Source organism: Heptranchias perlo, chromosome 25 (genome assembly GCF_035084215.1).
Source record: "Heptranchias perlo isolate sHepPer1 chromosome 25, sHepPer1.hap1, whole genome shotgun sequence".
In the NCBI taxonomy this organism is placed as follows: domain Eukaryota; kingdom Metazoa; phylum Chordata; class Chondrichthyes; order Hexanchiformes; family Hexanchidae; genus Heptranchias; species Heptranchias perlo.
The window spans coordinates 25,014,473-25,037,193 of record NC_090349.1 but is presented as its reverse complement, the minus strand read 5'-3'; the positions used below and the strand labels follow the sequence as shown (position 1 = coordinate 25,037,193).

The 22,721-nt window shown below is 40.6% G+C and overlaps 1 protein-coding gene across 7 annotated transcripts in view; it reads right to left on the bottom strand.

The window, feature by feature from the left end:
• The window catches only part of clip1a (CAP-GLY domain containing linker protein 1a), a 153,539-nt gene that overhangs the window by 85,045 nt on the left and 45,773 nt on the right, over positions 1 to 22,721 (bottom strand). For all 7 annotated transcript variants that reach the window (XM_068005770.1, XM_068005775.1, XM_068005776.1 and 4 more), the window contains exons 4-8: positions 18,590 to 18,714; positions 16,272 to 16,488; positions 13,736 to 13,933; positions 10,172 to 10,275; positions 9,733 to 9,793 (exon numbers count right to left, since the gene is read on the bottom strand). In XM_068005770.1, the coding sequence (XP_067861871.1) occupies positions 9,733 to 9,793; positions 10,172 to 10,275; positions 13,736 to 13,933; positions 16,272 to 16,488; positions 18,590 to 18,714 (705 nt within the window). The remainder of the gene's footprint in view (positions 1 to 9,732; positions 9,794 to 10,171; positions 10,276 to 13,735; positions 13,934 to 16,271; positions 16,489 to 18,589; positions 18,715 to 22,721) is intronic.

Below are 22,721 nucleotides of genomic sequence, written 5' to 3'. Positions count from 1 at the left end.
TGTTTTCTTGATGCCCTTCCATGGGAACTTTACAAAGACACTTGACTTGTGGGATAATGCTGAAACTTTTCAGAAGAGTCATACTGGATCTGAAAAAGAATCCAGAGCACTATTCACACACTACAACAATAGAACTGACCAATAGAACTATGTGAATTACAACCAGAGCCATAGGCATCTGCCTCAGATGGGTTTTGAGAACAAGTGAGTCAAAAATCACTGGAGGGAAGGTCTTCAGACTCTGTGATTTACTTTCTTTGGAATGATGCATGGTCTCAGTCCAAACCATAGCACAGAAACACTGAATGACAAGGCTGTAATAGATCAAAGGTCAGTCCAATTTCAAATTATAAGAATATCCACATTATATATTTTAAATTAATTAATGGATCGTGAGCAATTTCTTAGGGAAGCTATTTTCTCTGTAGCTTGGTATGCAAATCAGAGTAGATTGAATTTGACATTGAATTGCATGGGGAGTATGGGGTTGAACAAATCTACAACCCTGGTGAGTATACAAGTGCTGTTTCAAAGGGAGCTGTTTGACCTCTGTTTATGTGAATTGCTTGGGAGTACTGCAGACAAGCTATTATCAGTATTGTATTTCCACCAAGTTTGGTTAAAGGGGGAACTCTCACCTATTGTGACAGAGTTGCTTTGAATCTTGGTGCCTTTGAACCCTATTTTGATTTACTGTTTTGAGTAATTAAGGATACCTTTTGATTTTTTTTGTATCAGTTTAACATTAAAGAGCCAAAAGGAACTTGCATTTATATGGTAGAGAAGGATATAATCCACAGGACTTGCTTTCAATTCCTTTTTCACTCTACCACTATATGGACAAAGGCTAGCAGATGCCTTATGGGTTTCATTTCGCACATAGAAACTTTATCAAGAATGCATGTTCCAAGCTGTTTAAAATACTGCAAAGACCAACTCACAAATTCAGAACCTTTACTGCTTTGAAATGGATACTGTAAGTTAAATTAAATGTTCTAATCTAGCTACATCTGCTTGTTTTGCTTCTTGATTATGTTTAATACTGTTGCTTAATTAATTTGATTCACCTGCCAGCATGGTATTCACTATCAGTTGGTGTGCGGTGGGAACCATATTACTTCCAATGCAGGTCTCATTGGTTTAAGGGCTCACTGTTCCCCGTGCGGCCCAGTATCCCGGATTACTTCACATTTCAGTTCCTAAAGTGTGAAGGTTTGCCTACGTGAGTGAACTTTTGCATTGGGCACAGGAAAAAAGTAACTGAATTGAGCCCAAATCACAAGAAAGGTCACCAGCTGGAAAAGCTAGGATCAGCAAGAACAATGAGTCTTAATACCCCATGTAAGCACAAGGCACTAGATGAACAGTAGCACTAATGAAGAACCTGGTTGCCTTGCTAAATAAACAAAGTAGGCCATAAACACTGATGTACACAAAACCCCTTAGGCATAAAAGGAGAAAACATTTGGTTCAGCCGTCAAAAGGTACTTCCAAGCTCATCTCTTGCAATAATTCCAATACACTGCTGCAAATAACCAAAGCAGGGATGCAAGATAAAGAAAATTAAACCAATTCCTCTGGATTCAAAGTCATATACCTAATTCCAGAAGTAGTGGAATGAAAATACAGAGAAAATGAATTAAACATCTCTGCTGGCACCATCTTCATTGCTGGGGTAAATAAAAGGAAAGCAGATTTCCTTTTCAATCTAACCAGCGATTGTCTCTTGCAAAACCTCGCATGACAGAATGGAATCTCTCCAACCATACTGGTCAACTTGGGGGAAAAATCCAGTGAGTAACTGCAGAACTGTGGCTCATGATGTATACAGACAAGGCAGTCATAATTGAAGAGAAAAATGCTTTCTCTCCTGCTCGGTCTCTTCCACACCTGCCCAACTTCCAATATACAACGGAATGGCAGATTCACAAACCAAGAAAGAAAAACTGTTAACCAATGTCAGAGTACAGAGGAGCCAATACCAATCATGCATGTGGGTCTTATGGGAGGCATGCAGCAGTTTTAAAGTTTCCCCATCAATACATGAATCAAAACCCAAGACTTTGTATAAAACTCAAACTGACAGAGAAATATCCCATCAATGTATATTTTTTCTTTGTTGCCGACAAAACTTAAGTAAATATCTATAACTGTGTCTTTTTAAAATAAGTAAGGAAAGCAATGAGTTGCCCTCATGAAGTGACATTCAGGTAGTATGTAGTTTTTAAACAATGTAACATATGGGCAGTCAAATAAGATTGACAGCAAAGTCTATAATTGATTAGGGGTTTACAGCATAATCACTCGTCATTATAAATATTGCATTTCATTCTGTGCAGCTGTGAAAGCAACATGCATATCAGTAAGTCAATGCTGAAAAAAGCAGTCACTGCAGTTAGTTCTGGTATTTGTTTCAAAGTAATATTTTGGATTGCTCTGATTAGAAACTATTTCAAACATTGGATGTCTTCACATGTCCTACACCATAAACCATTCTCTCTCTATTAATCTAATTTTCTTTCAGAAGACAGCAATCATTTATTACATCTTTATAGCTTAAGAAGTAAAATATAAATTCAGCACAGTCCTGCCACATAAAGATGGCCACTACGTGGCACTCTGGTGCTAAAACTGGTGAGAAATCACTTTACTATGCCATCCAATCCATTTTGTTTTACCGCACATTTCAATGTAATTTTTAAGTTTAAAAAATTAATTTAGCTAATTTCTTTACTAATTTTATTCTCTCCTTTCCTGGAATAATTCAATCCTCAATGGAGAACAATTCCAGAAGCACATTCTAGTACCTCACTTGGTACCATTATTCATGTATGAGTCTTGACAGTGAGTCTCAGCCAACAATTTGACTATGAAAGGCATTCCAACCAAACACCATCCCACTTGTCTTAACAAACATCCACACTTGCCTACTTTCAGCAGGGGTTACTGGACAGAGATCAGGAGTGGGACCTGGCCAATTCTGCCCTTCCAAAAGGCCAAATGTAGCCCCCTTGTACTCCAGCTGAGATCAGCTAACTCTGCACAGTTCATGGATCGAACCAAGAGCCTTCCTGGCTGGTGTGGCTCAGCTATTTGCTGCATAAATTCACTGAGCCATTGGGGGAGACAAAGTATACCTTTCTGAATGATATACAAAATAGTAATGTAAAAATCAGTTACTGTGCTGTATTGGAATTTGAAATGATCAAGCCAATGGTTTGCCTGAGTTACAACATATAGATTAACAACCTATTAATTGAACTTGTCAACTATAACTTCTCTTAGTTTAGCTTTGGCCAGTATTTTTAGGCAACAATATCACTTTCTACATTGATGATCCTAAAGAACCTTTATGTTTCTGCATATCAAGTACATAACCATTCAATCTGCATATATAACAAATATTCTACATTTAATCAACACTGTTTTAGAAGACATCCAAAGTTTTCTGATAAAACTGGCAGGAATTGGCCCAAAATCTTTCTTAAACTTGTTTCTCTAGCCCTCATTTTGTATACTAATTCCACATGTTATTTATTTCATTTGCACATGAAAATTATTAAAACTAAACAGCAAATGTTCAGTAGATTCTTTTTCATTCTACAAAAATGTTATTTAAGCACATCGCACAATAAAATGTTTCCTTATAAAATTTATATTTTTTAATAATGGTTTTAAATGTTATATTCCTACTAATTGGTTATTTTCCAATGACTAGAATTCCTGTTGAATCTAAACATTGTATGTGTCAGGAAGTATAAATCACAACTTCCATCTATAGGTTATTCAAAACTGATATTTAAGTCCTCCCTTACAATTAAGATTTTCGCATCCAATTTGGGTTTTAAAATACTGTAACTCCATATCGATGAAAACAAACATGGACTGACAATTGTATTTGAGATTTACCCATGCTATAATCTTGCAACATGATGCTCCCTTCCTGCTCCGCTGAAAATTATTTTTTAAACATTACAATAAAAGAAAAGTTGCATTTTTGAAAGGTAGTTTGTTATCTCATTACAGAGCTATAAAATGGGTGAGAGTTATTAAGGAAAATTAGAGAAGCTTGAGCTTTAACTCTGAAAAGGTGGTGGTTAAAGGCAGACTTCATAGAAGTATTTATATTCTGTTCTTTTCTTGAGTTCTTTTATATATTTCACTCCTCTTTGCTTCTCTCTACTCACCTAATTTGCATTTTACAGCTGACTTTTTTTTTGCCTTAAATCCAAAATTAATTCAAAATCATAGTTTTAGGGTATCACAATCCTTCAGCCACCATTAGCTTTTCTAAGGCAAGTAACAGCAACTCAGTAATAGGGAGCTATTTTGTAGTATTGTGAAGCAAAGTTTTTTTTATTATCAGGCACAGACATTCAAACTCTATGTACCAAAAGTATCTACTAACTACATCAGAAAAGAAAGTATGAGGCTTTCCCTTTACTGCAAAGGCCAGGGACATCAGAATTAGTAAGGACTGTTACCAGCAAATACTTAGATCTTCTTAAAAAAAAATTAACATTGGCAAAAACGACTGGAAAATTCACTGAAATATGGGACTCAGAATAGCCATGGCAATTATTGTAAATATTTTAGAAGGTCAATTTAGAATGCATAAAATTAATATTTACATAATTTTTAGTAATCACATTGAATGCTTCTTTTTTCATCCGTTGAAAAACAAGGAAGCTGTCATAAAGGATATGATATGTTACATATAAATCACACACAAAGAGGCTACAGAAATATACAATTGTTTCAGTAAAACTAATTATGTTTGTCATATTTCAATAATATTTCAAGTCCAAAAATATTTAACATTTGAGCATGGAAATAATAAAACTGCTGAAAAATATTTGAGTAACAAGTGACATTTCAGAACAGATGAGCCAACTGAAATAATGTTATATTGCGCTGCTAAAATCTAAGCATTACTATTTCTGTACAAATGTGACTGCCAACTCCTAAAATGTTGCAGTCCCTTCCATGCAGTTACACAAAATATTACAAATGTAAAATCTGTGCAGGGAAGATTTTCAAGATTGGCAACATTAATTTGGGTTGTACAGCCAACAGTATCGCTTTTTCTGCCTGGGAACTGCTACTAATAATCCCCAGCTTTATCTTGCAATTATGTCCCTTTTCAAGCTTAAATAAGGAGTAGAAGCATATTAGTAGTTTGCTATTAAAGGCATTATAAGATAATACATACTAACATAATCTTAAGGATCTTCATAGTTAGTTTTTATTAATTCTCCCTTAAATTCTCAGTTTAAAATCAATCCTGTTTTCCATTCAAAAAGTGACAAACTTATCAAGACAAGAGAATGAATGGACAGAAAAGCACAGGCTAGCAAACTGCAGAAGTGAAAATCCTGGCCTTGATTCTATCCAGCTCAAGTGTCTGATGTGTAACGTAGTGGTTTCTCTGATCCCTTTTCACACCCATGTGCCAATTATGTTATTGTAAATTAAATTGAAAAATGCATATATAATTAGCAAAATGTTGCTTCAAACTTTTGCACGGCTCTTTTTGCAACAATGAACTTTCATTTTATTTTAAATCAGATATAAAAATGCATGGAAATGAGAAAAGGCCATTTGACCCAACAAGCCTTCTCTTTCCACAAACCATAAACAATCTACCCCATTATAATCTCTAGCCATTTAATCTTCTGAGAGAAGTCATACACACTCTTGATCCCCAAATGTTATCAAGTAAATCTTCAGAATTTTCATCTATCCTTGCATTTTCACTGCTCAACCCTATGCTGCTGTCCTCCAAATCCCTCTCTTCTTCCCCACAGCAGCACAGGAACAGAATAAAAACAGATAGTAAGAGTTTCTACAGGTATTTAAAAAGGAAGAAAGTAAAGTGAGCGCTGGTCCTCTCGAGAGAGAGAGTCTGGGGAATTAATAATAGAGAACAAGGAAATGGCGGATGAATTGAACAGATATTTTGCGTCCGTCTTCATTGTCGAGGATACAAATAACATGCCAGAAATAATTGTGAATCAAGAGGCGAAAGGGAGGGAGGAACTTAAAACATTAACAATCACCAGGGAAAGGGTTCTGAAAAAATGATTAGAACTAAAAGCTGACAAGTCCCCCAGTCCTGATGGACTTCATCCTAGGGTCTTAAAAGATGTGGCTGCAGAGATAATAGATGCATTGGTATTAATTTTCCAAAATTCCCTAGATTCTGGAAGGGTCCCATCAGATTGGAAAATAGTGAATGTAACTCCTCTATTCAAGAAAGGAAGGATACAGAAAGCAGGAAACTACAGGCCAGTTAGCCTTACAGCTGTCATAGGGAAAATGCTAGAATCTATTAAGGAGGTTATAGCACTTAGAAAATCTCAATGCAATCAGGCAGAGTCAACACGGATTTGAGAAAGGGAAATCGTGTTGGACTAATTTATTAGAGTTCTTTGAGGAAGTAACAAGCAACGTGGATAAAGGGGATCCTGTGGATGTGGTGTGCTTGGATTTCCAGAAGGCTTTTGCCACATCAAAGGCTACTACACAAAATAAGAGCTCATGGTGTAGGGGGTAACATATTAGCATGGATAGAGGATTGGTTAGCTAACAGGAAACAGAGAGTAGGCATAAATGGCTCATTTTCAGGTTGGCAAGATGTAATGAGTGGAGTGCCACAGGGATCAGTGCTGGGGCCTCAACTATTTACAATCTATATCAATAACTTGGATGAACGGGCCGAATGTATGGTTGCTAAATTTGCTGATGACACAAAGGTAGGTACGAAAGTAAGTTGTAAAGAGGACATAAGGAATCTGCAAAGGGATATAGATAGGTTAAGTGAGTGGGCAAAAATTTGGCAGATGGAGTATAATGTGGGAAAATGTGAACTTGTCCACTTTGGCAGGAGGAATAGAAAAGCAGTATATTGTTTAAATGGAGAGAGATTGCAGAACTCTGAGGTACAAGGGATCTGGGTGTCCTAGTACATGAATCACAAAAAGTTAGTATGCAGGTACAGTAAGTGATTAGGAAGGCAAATGGAATGTTGTCATTTATTGCAAGGGGAATGGAATATAAAAGTAGAGATGTTTTGCTAAATTTGTACAGGGCATTGATGAGACCACATTTAGAATACCGTGTGCAGTTTTGGTCTCCTTATTTAAGAAAGGACATAATCGCTTTAGAGGCGGTTCAGAGAAGGTTCACTCGACTGATTCTGGGATGAGGGGGTTATCTTATGAGAAAAGGTTGGACAAATTGGGCCTGTATACACTGGAGTTTAGAAGAATGACAGGTGATCTGATTGAAACATATAAGATCATGAGGGGACTTGAAGGGGTTGATGCTAAAAGGATGTTTCCCCTTATGGGAGAGACTAGAACTAGGGGACACAGTTTAAAAATAAGGGGTCTCCCATTCAAGATGGAGATGAGGAGAAATTTTTTCTCTTAGAGGGTCGTGAGTCTGTGGAACTCCTTTCCCCAGAGAGCAGTGGAGGCAGGGTCATTGAATATTTTTAAGGCTGAGTTAGATAAATTCTTGATTGACAAGGGAGTCAAAGGTTATAGTAGGTAGACGGGAAAGTAGGGTTGAGGTCACAATCAGATCAGCCATGATCTTATCAAATGGCAGAGCAGGCTCGAGGGGCCGAATGGCCTACTCCTGCTCTTAATTCGTATGTTCGAACCACTGTGTCCTGTAGAGTATTTCACCATCTTAATCTATATTAATCTCTATAATCATTAAACACGTTCCCAACCAGATATTCACCCACCTCCTTTTGAAGGACTTAATTAACTCGGCCTCAACTGTTTGTTTTGGGAAAAATGTTTCTTCCAATCTCCAGTCTCATTTGAGATTTGTAAATCTTCAATATTTGTCCTCTAGTTCTATGCACACAGTCTAAATCAAGAAGCTTACTACAAAAAAGCAATTCTCCCTCAATCTTCTTTTCTCAAATGCAAACAAGTTCAGCTCTGTAAGTCTCTCCTCACAACTCAGAACCCCAAGTTCTGGAATCACCATTCTTGATCTTCTTTGAATCCTCTGAATCACCAATGTCCTTTTGCAGGAAGGGTGCCCAAATTTTTCAAAATGTGGCCTTACTAATGAATTATAATAGTTTAGAATAACTTATTTTGACTTCTAGTTAAATGCTCTTGAGATGTAACCTAGTATTTCAATAGTGTTGTTGATAACAGCTACAAACTATCAGTGAATAATCACTAATTACACCCAAATCCTTTTCCTTCTCCACCTTTGCTAATGGACATGCTTTCATTGTGAACAAGGTTGTTGTTTCCTGTTACAATGTACATTACTTGACATTTATGTCCACATTAAAATCCATCTTTGGTTTTTAGCCAGTTTAGTCTTTTTGAATATTTTCTCTTATATGCATCACCTAGTCACATGGCACCAAATTTTCCATTACAAGGAGTACTATCCTTCAAGCCATTTATGAATAGTATGAGCAGTGGGGGCCTGGGACAGACCCTTGTGAAACTCCACTAATCATTGCTCTTCTCTCTCACTCCAAGAGGTAGTCAAAGTTTCTATTTATAGCCACCTGCTGCTTCCCATTGCCAAATCAGTTTTCAATCCAGTTAGCAAATTTTCCATTAATTCCCTCAGCTTCATCCTTCCTTAAAAATCTCATGCAAGAAACTTTATGGAATGCCTTAGTATCCAAGTAAACCAAATCCAGTGGAAAGCTCTTATTAGTCAGCCGTTATCTCTTCAAAGAATTCAAGCAGATCAATGAGGCAAGACCCACTGTTTCCAAATCTTTGCTGCCGATTCCTGATCAATTCTGTGTTCTTTAGATGATGCCTCCTATATAATGCGTTCAAGCATTTTCCTCACTACAGATGTCAAACTAATAGGTTTACAGTTCATATTTGAATTCCATTTGCTACACTCAACTGAAGTCCTTGGGTGATCTTCCAGTGTTTATAATAGTCCCAAAAATTATTTCCCAAAGCCTTGCCTATTTCCTCCCTCATTTCCTTGATGAAGTTTTTGTTAAAAATAAAAACAGAATATTTTCAGAGATTTAAAAAGAACTGAAAATGAGGAACTCTATATTCTACCATAAACCAGCACTAATAAGATTGGAAAGTAAGTTCGTAAACACACCAAATAAACCCTACTAAAAGAATGTCTAGAAAGTAAATTAATTCTGATTCAATGGACCAAAGGCTGCCAGTTTTATAAGTATAGTTCACATATTTATGGGATTCCCAAATATTTAAATATCCAAGTTGAATGTAAAGAAATTATTATAAAGCAGTAATAGAACTTGTTAAACACATACAGAATAAACCTTTGTACTCAATGGAATTCTTGTATCACCAAAAAGTTAATCACTTAAAATGCCACTTTTTGGTGAGGGCATAAGACTATAAACTGTTAATTAATCAACAATTTTCTGCCACCAGTGCAGCCACCGAGCCACAAGCGCCATACTTAATAACCCAATCAACCCATAGCCATTAATCTGAAATGTTGAGATATTTATGCCCCAATTCTCTGTTAATCAGCAGATATCAGCTACTAGTGTGAACTGTTCACAACGTCTCATCCCTTTTCTACCAACAGGTGTTGGTAACATTGTTCAGTGTCACTGTTCTCTGGTTATTTAAGCACTAGCAGCTAACAGGTTTATTACATATGAAATTCCGATCAGCTTCTGAACCACACAGTCATGGTCTTTTGTTTAGAGTCTCTGCAAATTAGTAGATTGTTTACCTCTAAATCACCTTTGGTAATGGACTCTTCCTCTACACGGAACTGAAGGTCTTCCACTTTCCTATTGATAAAGACAAAGAAGTCAATCCTGGAAGAGTCAACTAACACTATTTGGGAGAAAGAATATAATTTCCCACGGTTCTGAATGTTCAACATTAGGAAGATAGGAAGGAAACTATGCTCAGAAGGCAAGCTCTTCTCAGCTCGTGTACAAAACTCATAAGAAAATTGCCGCTGTAAAATTGTGTCGGTAGTTTCAAGGATAACTGAGCTTCCTGAGTTGGTTCATATCAAATAAAGCTTAGTTTAATCTACAGAAACAATGGTGACTCCATTTAGATTTTTTTTTAACAATCTCTAGTATATTGTTATATTAAACATTTACAAAAGAAAGTCACATTAATAATAGTACTTCAAACTCAATGTTAGTAGCTGGTACCTTTTTTCTTCTTCTAACTGGTTCAGAAGCTCCACCTTCTCTCTATCAGCAGCCTCAACCAGCGCTCGTAACTGGTCCATCTTTGCCTCCATCTCCAATACATACTGCATGAAAAGACTGAAATTTTAACATTGTGGGAAACTGCATGTAATTCATTAAGTGGCTTTTACATTTCCCATCACTAAATGGAGAATTTCCAATGGGCACACATTAAAATCACATGCTTTGCATCATATACTTTTATCAATGTAATGTCAAGTGACACATTAAAAAACACCGATTTTACATTAGTGCAGACGTTTTGTGCATGATAAATCCTATTGTTGCAACCTTTGGTCGCTATTTATTACTACCCCGTATGCATTACAATATGACACAACAGCCTACTTAGTAGTGATCAGAGAGCGAGTGAGGGTGGAGGGGCGGAGGGGCAGGGAGGCAGAGGGGGCTTGGGGGTGGAAAGGGGGCTTGGGGGTGGAAAGGGGGCTTGGGGGTGGAAAGGGGGCTTGGGGGTGGAAAGGGGGCTTGGGGGTGGAAAGGGGGCTTGGGGGTGGAAAGGGGGCTTGGGGGTGGAAAGGGGGCTTGGGGGTGGAAAGGGGGCTTGGGGGTGGAAAGGGGGCTTGGGGGTGGAAAGGGGGCTTGGGGGTGGAAAGGGGGCTTGGGGGTGGAAAGGGGGCTTGGGGGTGGAAAGGGGGCTTGGGGGTGGAAAGGGGGCTTGGGGGTGGAAAGGGGGCTTGGGGGTGGAAAGGGGGCTTGGGGGTGGAAAGGGGGCTTGGGGGTGGAAAGGGGGCTTGGGGGTGGAAAGGGGGCTTGGGGGTGGAAAGGGGGCTTGGGGGTGGAAAGGGGGCTTGGGGGTGGAAAGGGGGCTTGGGGGTGGAAAGGGGGCTTGGGGGTGGAAAGGGGGCTTGGGGGTGGAAAGGGGGCTTGGGGGTGGAAAGGGGGCTTGGGGGTGGAAAGGGGGCTTGGGGGTGGAAAGGGGGCTTGGGGGTGGAAAGGGGGCTTGGGGGTGGAAAGGGGGCTTGGGGGTGGAAAGGGGGCTTGGGGGTGGAAAGGGGGCTTGGGGGTGGAAAGGGGGCTTGGGGGTGGAAAGGGGGCTTGGGGGTGGAAAGGGGGCTTGGGGGTGGAAAGGGGGCTTGGGGGTGGAAAGGGGGCTTGGGGGTGGAAAGGGGGCTTGGGGGTGGAAAGGGGGCTTGGGGGTGGAAAGGGGGCTTGGGGGTGGAAAGGGGGCTTGGGGGTGGAAAGGGGGCTTGGGGGTGGAAAGGGGGCTTGGGGGTGGAAAGGGGGCTTGGGGGTGGAAAGGGGGCTTGGGGGTGGAAAGGGGGCTTGGGGGTGGAAAGGGGGCTTGGGGGTGGAAAGGGGGCTTGGGGGTGGAAAGGGGGCTTGGGGGTGGAAAGGGGGCTTGGGGGTGGAAAGGGGGCTTGGGGGTGGAAAGGGGGCTTGGGGGTGGAAAGGGGGCTTGGGGGTGGAAAGGGGGCTTGGGGGTGGAAAGGGGGCTTGGGGGTGGAAAGGGGGCTTGGGGGTGGAAAGGGGGCTTGGGGGTGGAAAGGGGGCTTGGGGGTGGAAAGGGGGCTTGGGGGTGGAAAGGGGGCTTGGGGGTGGAAAGGGGGCTTGGGGGTGGAAAGGGGGCTTGGGGGTGGAAAGGGGGCTTGGGGGTGGAAAGGGGGCTTGGGGGTGGAAAGGGGGCTTGGGGGTGGAAAGGGGGCTTGGGGGTGGAAAGGGGGCTTGGGGGTGGAAAGGGGGCTTGGGGGTGGAAAGGGGGCTTGGGGGTGGAAAGGGGGCTTGGGGGTGGAAAGGGGGCTTGGGGGTGGAAAGGGGGCTTGGGGGTGGAAAGGGGGCTTGGGGGTGGAAAGGGGGCTTGGGGGTGGAAAGGGGGCTTGGGGGTGGAAAGGGGGCTTGGGGGTGGAAAGGGGGCTTGGGGGTGGAAAGGGGGCTTGGGGGTGGAAAGGGGGCTTGGGGGTGGAAAGGGGGCTTGGGGGTGGAAAGGGGGCTTGGGGGTGGAAAGGGGGCTTGGGGGTGGAAAGGGGGCTTGGGGGGGGAAGGGGGCTTGGGGGGGGAAGGGGGCTTGGGGGGGGGAAGGGGGCTTGGGGGGGAAGCACATGCAAGTGCTCTTCCTTCCTGGCTTGGAATAAGTTTTCCTTATACCCATCAATGAAGTGCCTTGGGATATTCTTTATGCATAAAAGTTCTTTTTATTTTAAATCATCACTACATGATAGAAATGTCTTTATCACTTATGTAATGACACTATGGCATATTTGTCATGATAACTGCGTTGATTCTCCTGCCGCAAAACACGACAACTGCCCTCTGGAATTAGTTTTAAGTGAACATATACATCAGTGGCACAATGACCAAGTTCATAAATACAAACCCAAAACCAATGCAGGTCCACATCTTTAACTAATCTCTTCATATAAAACGCTTTAGTCAAGAATAGTGCACAGGTATAATGAAATGTGTGATACTGTGACTATCACATATTTCATAAAATGCAACGTGAAGAAGTTAGGAAATTGCTTCCAGTCACCATACAATAGGGCACCCCTTAATCGATGGAGACTTTTACAACACAGACCATGTTACCGCACCAGGTGGAGAGATTGCATGGTAATAAGTAGTATAATTAAGATGGAAAAACTGGGGAAAGGATAATGGACAGAAAATTTTATAAAGAATTTAGTATAAAAATAAAAAACCAGCATGGGACATACAAGCCTGTGACTGGGTAAAGGTACAAGGAAGCAAAATGTTCACATTTTAAAAGAAATCACCCAGAAAACAGCTTTGGGCTACTAGAGTTTCAAACTAACACCAACCTTGAATTATAAAGTGTTAAATAAATAGTTGGATAAATGGCACTCAGTATGACAGCCAAGATGAATCTTAATTTCTGAAAAGTAAAACCCTATCTCAAATGTTGATTTTATTTTCAGAAAAATTTCACTGCATTCATTCTCCACAAAATTTTTCAAGGGACATATACCTTGCTTAAAAGTCAAAAGCAGTCCCTCTAAGGTTATGAAGAAAACTTCATTGAAACAGAATTCCCTCTTGCCAGTAGGAAAGCAGCTTTACGGAGACCCAACATGTCCTTACTGCTAACCTGGCTGCAAAAGACCTACTCATGTGAAGTATTCAGTGGACACCATCGCTAGGTTAGAATAAACTTTGTTACATATAAATAACTAGATTGGTTTCCAAGGATGGAAATTATGCTGATCTCTACATTAATAAATGGTAGAAGCTGAAGATAGGTTTGGATACAGACCCATTACTCTTGATCCGGACATCAATGTTGCTGGTCCTCATGAAGCCGCCTTTTTACCGGCCACATAAAGAGCGTCATCTCTTAGGAAAGACACAACTTTTTTTGAAAAAAGAAACTATAAGCATTTCTAATCCAAAAGACTTTCTCAATGGTATATTGTTCCCCATCAAATCTATTTTAGTTTCTGACTCTTGTGCCCATCATAAAGTTATTATATATCTTTACATCTAATTTCTATTATACCTTCTAGAAACATTTATAAAGCCAGTTAAGCAAACAGTCTCAGTAAGTCTTACCTGTTCATGACCTGTCCTAAGTAATGTGAGCTCCTGTTCAACTTCTCCTGCATGGCTAGTTGCCTTAGCAACCTCTGCTCTTTCGAGGTCTCGTTCAGCCAGAAGCTGCTCAATGTGCTGCTGCTTTTCCTTTAAAGCCTCCTGTAAAGCAGTGGTGCCTGAAATTTTTCTTGCATAACGTGAGGATGTTTCTGTTAGCTGGAGAAAATGTTAGTCATTACAATTACAGTTAAAGTTATGTTTATTATAGCAGCTAATTTTTGACTGAAAAATTAATTTTTGCCCCCTCTGTTGTTCAACTCTGTCCCTTTCCTGTGTTGCGATCTTCTCTCCAACAGTATGGCTAGGATGAGTGGGTAAAGCAAAACTGGACTACTCACTGACAAATACGCTCCATGACCCAGTTAGTTTAAAAAAGACATACTGACCAGAAGGATACAGAAAAAAGTGGTCCTTATCCACATCAACAACCGTCTGGTTGCGTTGAGAAATACACAACTATTTGCTCTACTAAAGAACAGAGTAGAGTGCACTTTCATTCAGATTTGAACCTTCAGTGAGTATTGAACTGGACCAAGTATGCAACCAATCTGGACTGAGACAGTTAGAAAGTGCTACTGTGGGTGAACAAATAAGGAAGAATTCTGCGTTATTTTAATAACCCAGAGGATTAATTAATTATTCGGCTATAATTTGAGCAGGGCATTATACTGTTATTTATACTGACATATTACATAATCAAATGCAGTAGGTAAATAAATTCAATCACCCAAACAAGATGAATATCTATTATATATTGAAAGCGGTGAGTAGTATCAACATTCCAAGGGCACTGCACCTGTACGTGGCGCCGTGAGCATACAGTTACCTAATGTTACATAACAGGACCACCTAAAGGAAAAGTTAATCACCCACCTTGGGAACAATACAGGATGATCAAAAAGAAATAAAATAACAAAATTAAGAAAACTTTAAAAAATCTAAGAATACTAGAACTGGATAAAGGAATGAATTTAGGGAGCGAATTTAAGTGGCTGATCGTAAAGGCAATTGCAACTAGCCACAGCCGATCACTGACTGAATCGCATAGCAATTTAATATAACAAAGACTCATACTTCAGAAGCTACAAACAAGACAGCCAAAAAATATTGACAACGTCAAACTTAGAAGTGCTAACAGGATTCACAAACATGGAGTTGAAGATAGTGGGAAAGCCCATTAAGTGCAAGATATACCACAGAATGGAGAAGAAATCACAGAACACAATTACAAACCTGCTGTCCACCCCCACACTGATACTAAAATTGGCTATTGCCAACTACCACCTCCCCGCCCCCAAACAACTGAAGTAAAAGTAGCGCCGGCCTCTGTACCTGTGGAGGCAGAATATCACTAAGAAATCTCCCCCACCACAGAGACAAACACTCCTTTGACCCATCCTTACTCTTCCCCTATCCCCACCTTTTCTTCCCTCTTCCCCCTTCCCAAAACTCTGCTATCACACCTGCTGAGGCACAAATTGTTAGCCCGTCCTCCTAGACTGAAACTGGGGAGTGGCAACATATCCTCCAACTGAAGTATGATGAGATATTGCCACCCCACTGCTGAGGCAAAAGTAGCAAACAGAAGCCCCCCTCCTGCTGAGGTAAACACCTTTCTGCCTCTTTCTCCCCTCTGCTTCTCCCCTGCCCTATCCCCCTTCTCTCCCCTCTGTTCACCCCCACAAAGAAACAAATTGGCAGCCAGCCTTCCCCAACCAAAATTGGCTGCTGGCAATCACCACCCAAACTGAAGCAATATCAGTCCCAATCCTCCTTCCTGTTGAGGCAAAAGTAGCACACAGAAACTGCTCCACCCTTGCTGAGGCCAAATTTTCCTATTCCCATTCTCCCTCCTCTTCCCTCCACTCCCTTAACCTCCTCTCTATCCCCCACCCCCTGCAAATCAGTGGCCTCCCCACGTTGAATCAAAAGTAATTCCCCAACCCCGCCAATCACTTTAGAGGAAAATTGGTACACTACCCCATCCCTGCTGAGGCAAACTCCACTTTTGCCCCCCTCCTCCTCTCCCCTTCCTCTCCTCTTCCGCTCCCATTTCTTTCCTCCACATTCCTCCCCTATGCTCTGTTCCCTTATTCCTTCCTCCCCTCACCCCTCCCCCTCTCTCATCTCTTCCTTTCCCTGCCAACACACCCTCGCCCCCTACTTTCCCCTCTTAGCCCATCATTTCCCCCCCTTATCCCATCCCGTCACTTGCCCCATTCTCACCCTCTCCTTCCTTCTCTCCCTCTCATCCACTCCCGCTCCCCTGTCCTCACCCCTCCTCTCCACTCCCTAATTTCTTTGCCAATCTCTTTCCCCCCACCCTCTGCTCTCCCCTCCCCAAAAATGCCCTTGATTTGACTCCCTGTATACAACATCACAGGAGGTCAACCAGTATTTTCTATGCATTTATCTTAAAATTTAACATTAAACACCATTTCACAAAATGGCCTGGACAAATTAAACAGGTTTTGAGATTAATGTAATTCCTTACCAATCCTGAACGACTAGGTCTACCACTGATAGAAGATGCTACGGAGCTCAAAGAGCTGATGGACGATGCACTAGGGCTGCGCTTGAGATTTGATGGGGTTGCTACCATCTTTCGTACAGTTGTCTTGGCTTTAGCTGGTGTCGTCGAGGGAAATCCAATTCTGGTAACCTTATGAACTGGTGCAAACAGACCATACTTTGTCTGGCATTGAAAATACCTGACAAAAAGGTAAAAAGTATTATTTCAAAATCTTGTTTAAACTTACTTAAAGTTACCCAATGCAGACAGGGTTAGTGCCAACAATGCCCTATAGTATAGATAACCCTGTACCACTCTCCAGTATTATGAAAACAGCTCAAATATGGATTAGTAATAAATTAACAGAGTAACTATTGACAATACAGCCGGCCTGCACCATCGGTGACACCATAATTAATTTTGACAATGTCGTTGTCACTAACTAAACTAATGCTTACCATTATATACAGTCTTGTATGCTACCTTATTTTTATCCTTTAAAAGGCATCATCCAGATACAATTTACATTACTTGCTTATTCACTCTGACCTCTCATATCTATGTCCAGTAATTCAATTGAAAGCGCCTTACAGATCAAAATCAGTATTTCATACAAGTTTTTAGCCTTGTCTCAGTGGTAGCACTCTTGCCTCTGAGTCAGAAGCTCATGGGTTCAAGCCGACTCCAGCACTGGCTTTTGGCTGACACTTCAGTGCAGTACTGTGGGAGTGCTTTACTGTTGGAGTTGCTGCCTTTCAGATGAGATATTAAACGGAGGTCCTCTCTGATCTCTTGGGTAGATATAAAAGATCCCATGACACTATTCGAAGAAGAGCAAGCGAGTTCGCCTAGTGTCCTGGCTAACATATGTCCCTCAACTAATAGCACTAAAATTATTTAATTGGTCATTTACCTCATTGCTGTTGGTGGGATCCCACTGTGTGCAAATTGATTGCCATGTTTCCCTACATTACAACAGTGACTGCACTTCAAAAGTTCATTGGCTGTGAAGTGCTTTGGGACATCAAGGTCATGAAAGCCACTATATAATTGCAAGATTTATCTTTCTGTAAAGTTCATCATCTGTACTCAGAATGAATCTCAGAGCAATTACAAAAAAAACAATTCTACTTCTTTACCAATGCACCAGGAAACATTGTTTGTAAAATTATGAAGAACAACGATATCAAGATTCAGTCTGTGCACAGATAAAGAACTTTGTGTTGGCAGTTGCTGATTTCTTTGTATTTTAAGGCACATTCAATTGATTTAGTGGAAACCCATCTGAGAGATCAGGGTAAATAACTGAATAATATAAACATGACAGCAGTTAGCCCATCACGGTAATGCAGCAAATTTATCACAATGTATCAAATGACTGACTCAAGGTAACAATGAGATGCCTTACTGATACTGAAAGGTGCAGGCCTCTCAGCCTATTTTCTGATCACTTGACAAAACTTAAAATAAGTAATTTTGTCCTTTCCTCCCCAAAATCTCTTATCTATAAAATTTGTATGAGTACATTATTTGTTTATTTTTTGCTCCTCCGTTTTTTTTCTTGGTTATTTAGATGGTTAAAAAATATATTTTTCTCCTCCTTATTTCCCATGTGGTTCTGTAGATCTTGCTGAGCTGTCATTCATTAACACTGTCGCTTAAATTTTTCCCATTGTCAAGTCACCAAATAATCAGCACCTGAACAGGTGTTTCGGGTCTAGCTGACTGGCTGATCCAGCCGCAACGTCCATATTCAGCATCAAACAACTCAAACATCCCCCCTCTTGGCCTGGCACAAACATCAGCCCCCTTTGGCAACACAAAAAAGAACCTCGTCCCAAACAACACTTTAGCTCATAAGTTTTATTCAATGGTTCAAATTGCATGAAAAATGAAAGAAGGAAACTGCTGCTTGCTTGTTTTTCTGCTGGTTACTCAATCCTCATTGGTAATTTTTGCTATTTTTTGATTCATACAGTCAATTGGATATTTAATTGTAATTTAAGCCAATCATAATGTTTTGCCTTAGAAAGATTTTTTAGTTATATAGTCAATGTCAGGTGAAGACCCCAGCCTGATAAAAGCACAGCGTGTAACATATCCTCTAGGTCGTGAATTATTCTTTCAATTAATATCAAGAAAGTAACAATTTCAATTTGAGTTGTTTATTGTAACTGAAATAGAGGCTTTCTAGTTCATCAAATGTTAATCTACCAGCTTCTGAAAAGAATGCAATGTTTTACAAATGACATGTTTTCAAAGTGTTCTACTGTAAACAGTGCACATCATCCCAAACGAACCTGGTTCCAGCCACAGCTCCATCATTCTTTCCAAGCGGTTCATCCAGTTCCACTCCACACCATTCCCCTTTAGCAAAGTCAGTTTCTCCCAAGAAGCGCACCACTCCTGCTTTTGTACCACCGACCTACGGAAAGGCAATACAAAGTTGTATTACAAGGGATGAATTAACATTTTGGTTCTATCTAAAGGAAGTGTCAATGAAAATTAAACCATATCTAAATCATAGGATCAGACTAGCATCTATAATAGCCAACTGTGTAACACAATGCTTGATTAACACACCTGCACTTTTTTGTACTGCTACCAGCTGCTAAAAACAACTGAACATTGCATTTCAACTTCAGCTTGCTTCATGCACTGAATTTAGCCCCAAAATTAGTACAACAGTATAAAAACTGAACCTTTTAGAAGTTTGTTGTATATACGCACTTATATAAAGATTCTTCTCCACTAAGCTTCCCAACACATTACACTGAATGAACTTGCACATGAACCTCTTAAAAATAAACTGAGTTCTACTACTAATAACCAGCAGAATAACCAATGTAGTCCAGACATAGTGGAGCATAATTTAGCTAATGGCAGTCTAATAGATCTGCAATATTGAAGTGATAATTCATATTCTGCCAGTCATGCTATTAAATTTTAAATCTGGTTATGTTTGCATTGAATTATGTATTTCCACTTGGCTCCACAGTAATCAATCTTCGGTGTCCTGTGAAATAACTATTATTTATTGATATTATAAAAACTGCACAGAAAGTGTACATTTCCTGTCCATCATACGCAAGTGTCAGACCGAAATTCTTGCTTACACTTTAAAAAAGACAACAGTCATCTGACACCAGGACCAGAATGTCTGAACTATGGTTAACCTAAGTTTGTACTTACTTAAGAATTAGATTTTGTGGCCTTAAACACTTAAGGAAAGAGACAGAAAGCCAGCCAGGCCTGTAACTGACCCAAAGATTAATTTCATGAACAAACAGCAATTACACCTTGTAACCTTACAGGGATGCAGCTGCACTTCAGCAGAATAGGGCATCACATGGCATTGGAACATATGAACAGAAGTAGGCCATTCAGCCTCTCAAGCCTGTTCCACCATTCAATTAGATCATGGCTGATCTGTATCTTAACTCCATTTACCCACCTTGGTTCCTTATCCCTTAATAACCTTGCCTAACAAAAATCTATCAATCTCAGTTTTGAAATTTTCATTTGACTTGGGCTCAACAGCTTTTTTAGGGAGAGAGTTCCAGATATCCAATACTCTTTTTGTGAAGAAGTGCTTTCTGACATCATTCCTGAATGGCCTAGCTCTAATTTTAAGGTTATGCCCCTTTGTTCTGGACTTTCTCACCAGAGGAAACAGTTTTTCCCAATCCACCCTATCAAATCCTTTAATCATCTTAAACATTTCAATTAGATCACCCCTTAATCAAGGGAATCTGTCCTCATAATTTAACCTTTATAGCTCTGGTATCATTCTGGTGAATCTGCGCTGCACCCTCTCCAAGGCCAATATATCCATTCTGATAGATGCACCTGTCCTTATATATAAAAAAATGCCATTCTGTAGTGGGACAGAAGATTCACTTGTAATATATTAAAAACAATACATTAGTGTGTAGATGTCACATTCAATAATGTCACAATTTATTACTGATGCAAAATAATATTAAAATACTGGATGCTTCTGACCTGCATTTCTAACCTCCTGAAATTAATGAATACATTCCAAACTGCAAACATCCCTGGCCAAACAATTAAATCCGAAATGACCTGAATCTTTGTTTACTTGTTGCCTTGAAAAAATAAAACTCCAGCTCAACAAAATATTGCATTCTGCATTACAAGGTACTCTTCTGTCTTTATAAAAAGAGCATATCACTTGACTTATCGTGAATAAGACCACAAGAGGTCTGCTATTATGTATTTATTCCATGTGTCTCTTAAAAAAATGTAAATAGCATTTCTAGTATAAACAGACATCAGACTTTAGATACAGATGCAAAGCAATCTTAAAAGGCTGCTGTTTTTGAGCTGCAATCTGAAACTGGCAAGCAAATGCCAATCAACAAAATCCACTCATCAAACAACTGACTTCTGAGTGACTTTAGCCTGTGTGTACTTTTAGCAATTAGACTTTGTGACCTTAAGGGGTCAGTCCACCTTAAATACAACTCCACCTTAGTAGCAGAATAATACATTGTGCATTACATGGTATAATGCAGCTTGAACTGACTAGCACTTTCCAATTTACAAAGTTCCCTGACCAAACAACAATTAAACACTAACTGAACTGAGCACTACAATAACAGACTTTGTGACTTTACAGGACACTGATCCAGCTTAGTAGAAAAAAAATTACCTCTCTGCCCAGTTCTGCCATTCCCTCCAATGCTGCCAGATCTGTGACCCCCTCCAACCGAATACTGCCCCACCTCAGGACCAGCCCCAAAGTGTCCCGAGACACTTGGAATCCTTAATATTGCCGGAATGTAGGACCCTTCCCATTGTGAGAGACCCTGGGTCTCTTACTCACCAGTGTCACCGGACCCTAGCAAGCCAAAAATTAGTTATCGCATCCCATAGTGCTGCAAACACCAGGTTATCCCTCTGCAAAGTTGCCAAACTCTATACTCTCCTAGCATGTGCTGGAACCTCAAGACACTCCTCCCCAGTAAGATTAAATTTTATGTCATGTTCCCCCCCCCCCACCCCCCCAACCCCCACCCCCCCACCCCCAAACACTGCTCTCAATCTCTAGGAACAAACCAGTTTTGGTGCCAAAACCCAGGACATCCACCAGTCCTTTCAACCCACTCCAGTGCTGCCAAACCCCAGGAGAGTAGAGAAGAGAATCATCCCCTCTCCCCCCCGCCGACCTATTTTCAGCTCAGTTGGCCTACCTGATCTGTGCCTAGACTGTCAGGCCTAAAGCTATTATTCTGCATTGTTTGCGTGTTTGTACAATTTGTGATTGTAATTAAAACTAGTTGGCAAGTACTGTATGAACAAACATTGCAAAAAGACTGGCTTCAAGCTGTGGCAATCTCATGGGAATGGAACAAGCCAGGGATAGGTCACATGGATTGCCATGTCAGCACAGGGAGGGAGGGTCCTAAGATCTAGCAGCACTGGAGGGGATGACCAGGTCTGGCAGCACTGATGGTGAGGGGTTACCTGGATCCGGCAGCATTGGCGGGGTGGGGGAAAGAAAGGGAGTGTGCCCAGCATCTGCCACCACAGGATTGAGTAGGTTGACAATCATTGCCCAACTTTCCTTGGTCATGTCTCACTACCAGCAAGTCATGTGTCTTGTGTGTCCTTGCCCACCAGTTTTGTGGGAAAGGAGAGGGGCTTTCTGAGAATGCCTGACACAAGGATTCCTAATCAAACATGGAAATAGAAGCCATGAGGGACAAGAGCTAGAGATCGACCAAGAGAAACTCTACGCAACACAAAAACAACGAATGCAGCTGAAGTGCAACAGCAACTACGTGAGCTCGAGGCAAAAGCCCAAGACAGAATTGGATGGCATCAATTGGTTACTGACACGTGCCTCAACACCACAGGAAGAATAAGATAAGCTATAAATCAACAGCCTTGACAATATATTGTACTTTACATACCATAAAACAATGCATCCTCTGATTCAGTGTAAGCATCTAATATTTATTTCAATTCAGGTACCTTGTGAAAGTTAAACAATTGACCAAAGCATGATGCAACTATCTCGGGAGCAGTCAGTACAATAACTTTACAGGTACAGTGTTCAAGCTGCTTGGATTTTAATGGGGCTTTGATTTCATAAAATTCCAGGTGTACAGGATTTTCATTGCAGCTCTGTAAAATCATCATAAACTAAAACAAATGCAGTCACATTGGACACAGCTATGATTTTTCCTGAGGTCACAACACTCTCTGCATCCTGAGGATGAGCTGTTGCATCAAGCCAAACCAAGTCTACCAGACTGCAGTCTGGCACTTCATATACCGCAGTTGGATAAGTAGAAACTTCTAATTGGAGAATACATGTAGTTTCTAAATTAAATCAGTGATTTAATATTTTGTCAATTACCATTGGCAGTTTTGGATGGGCCAACGACTCATCAAACCATTGTA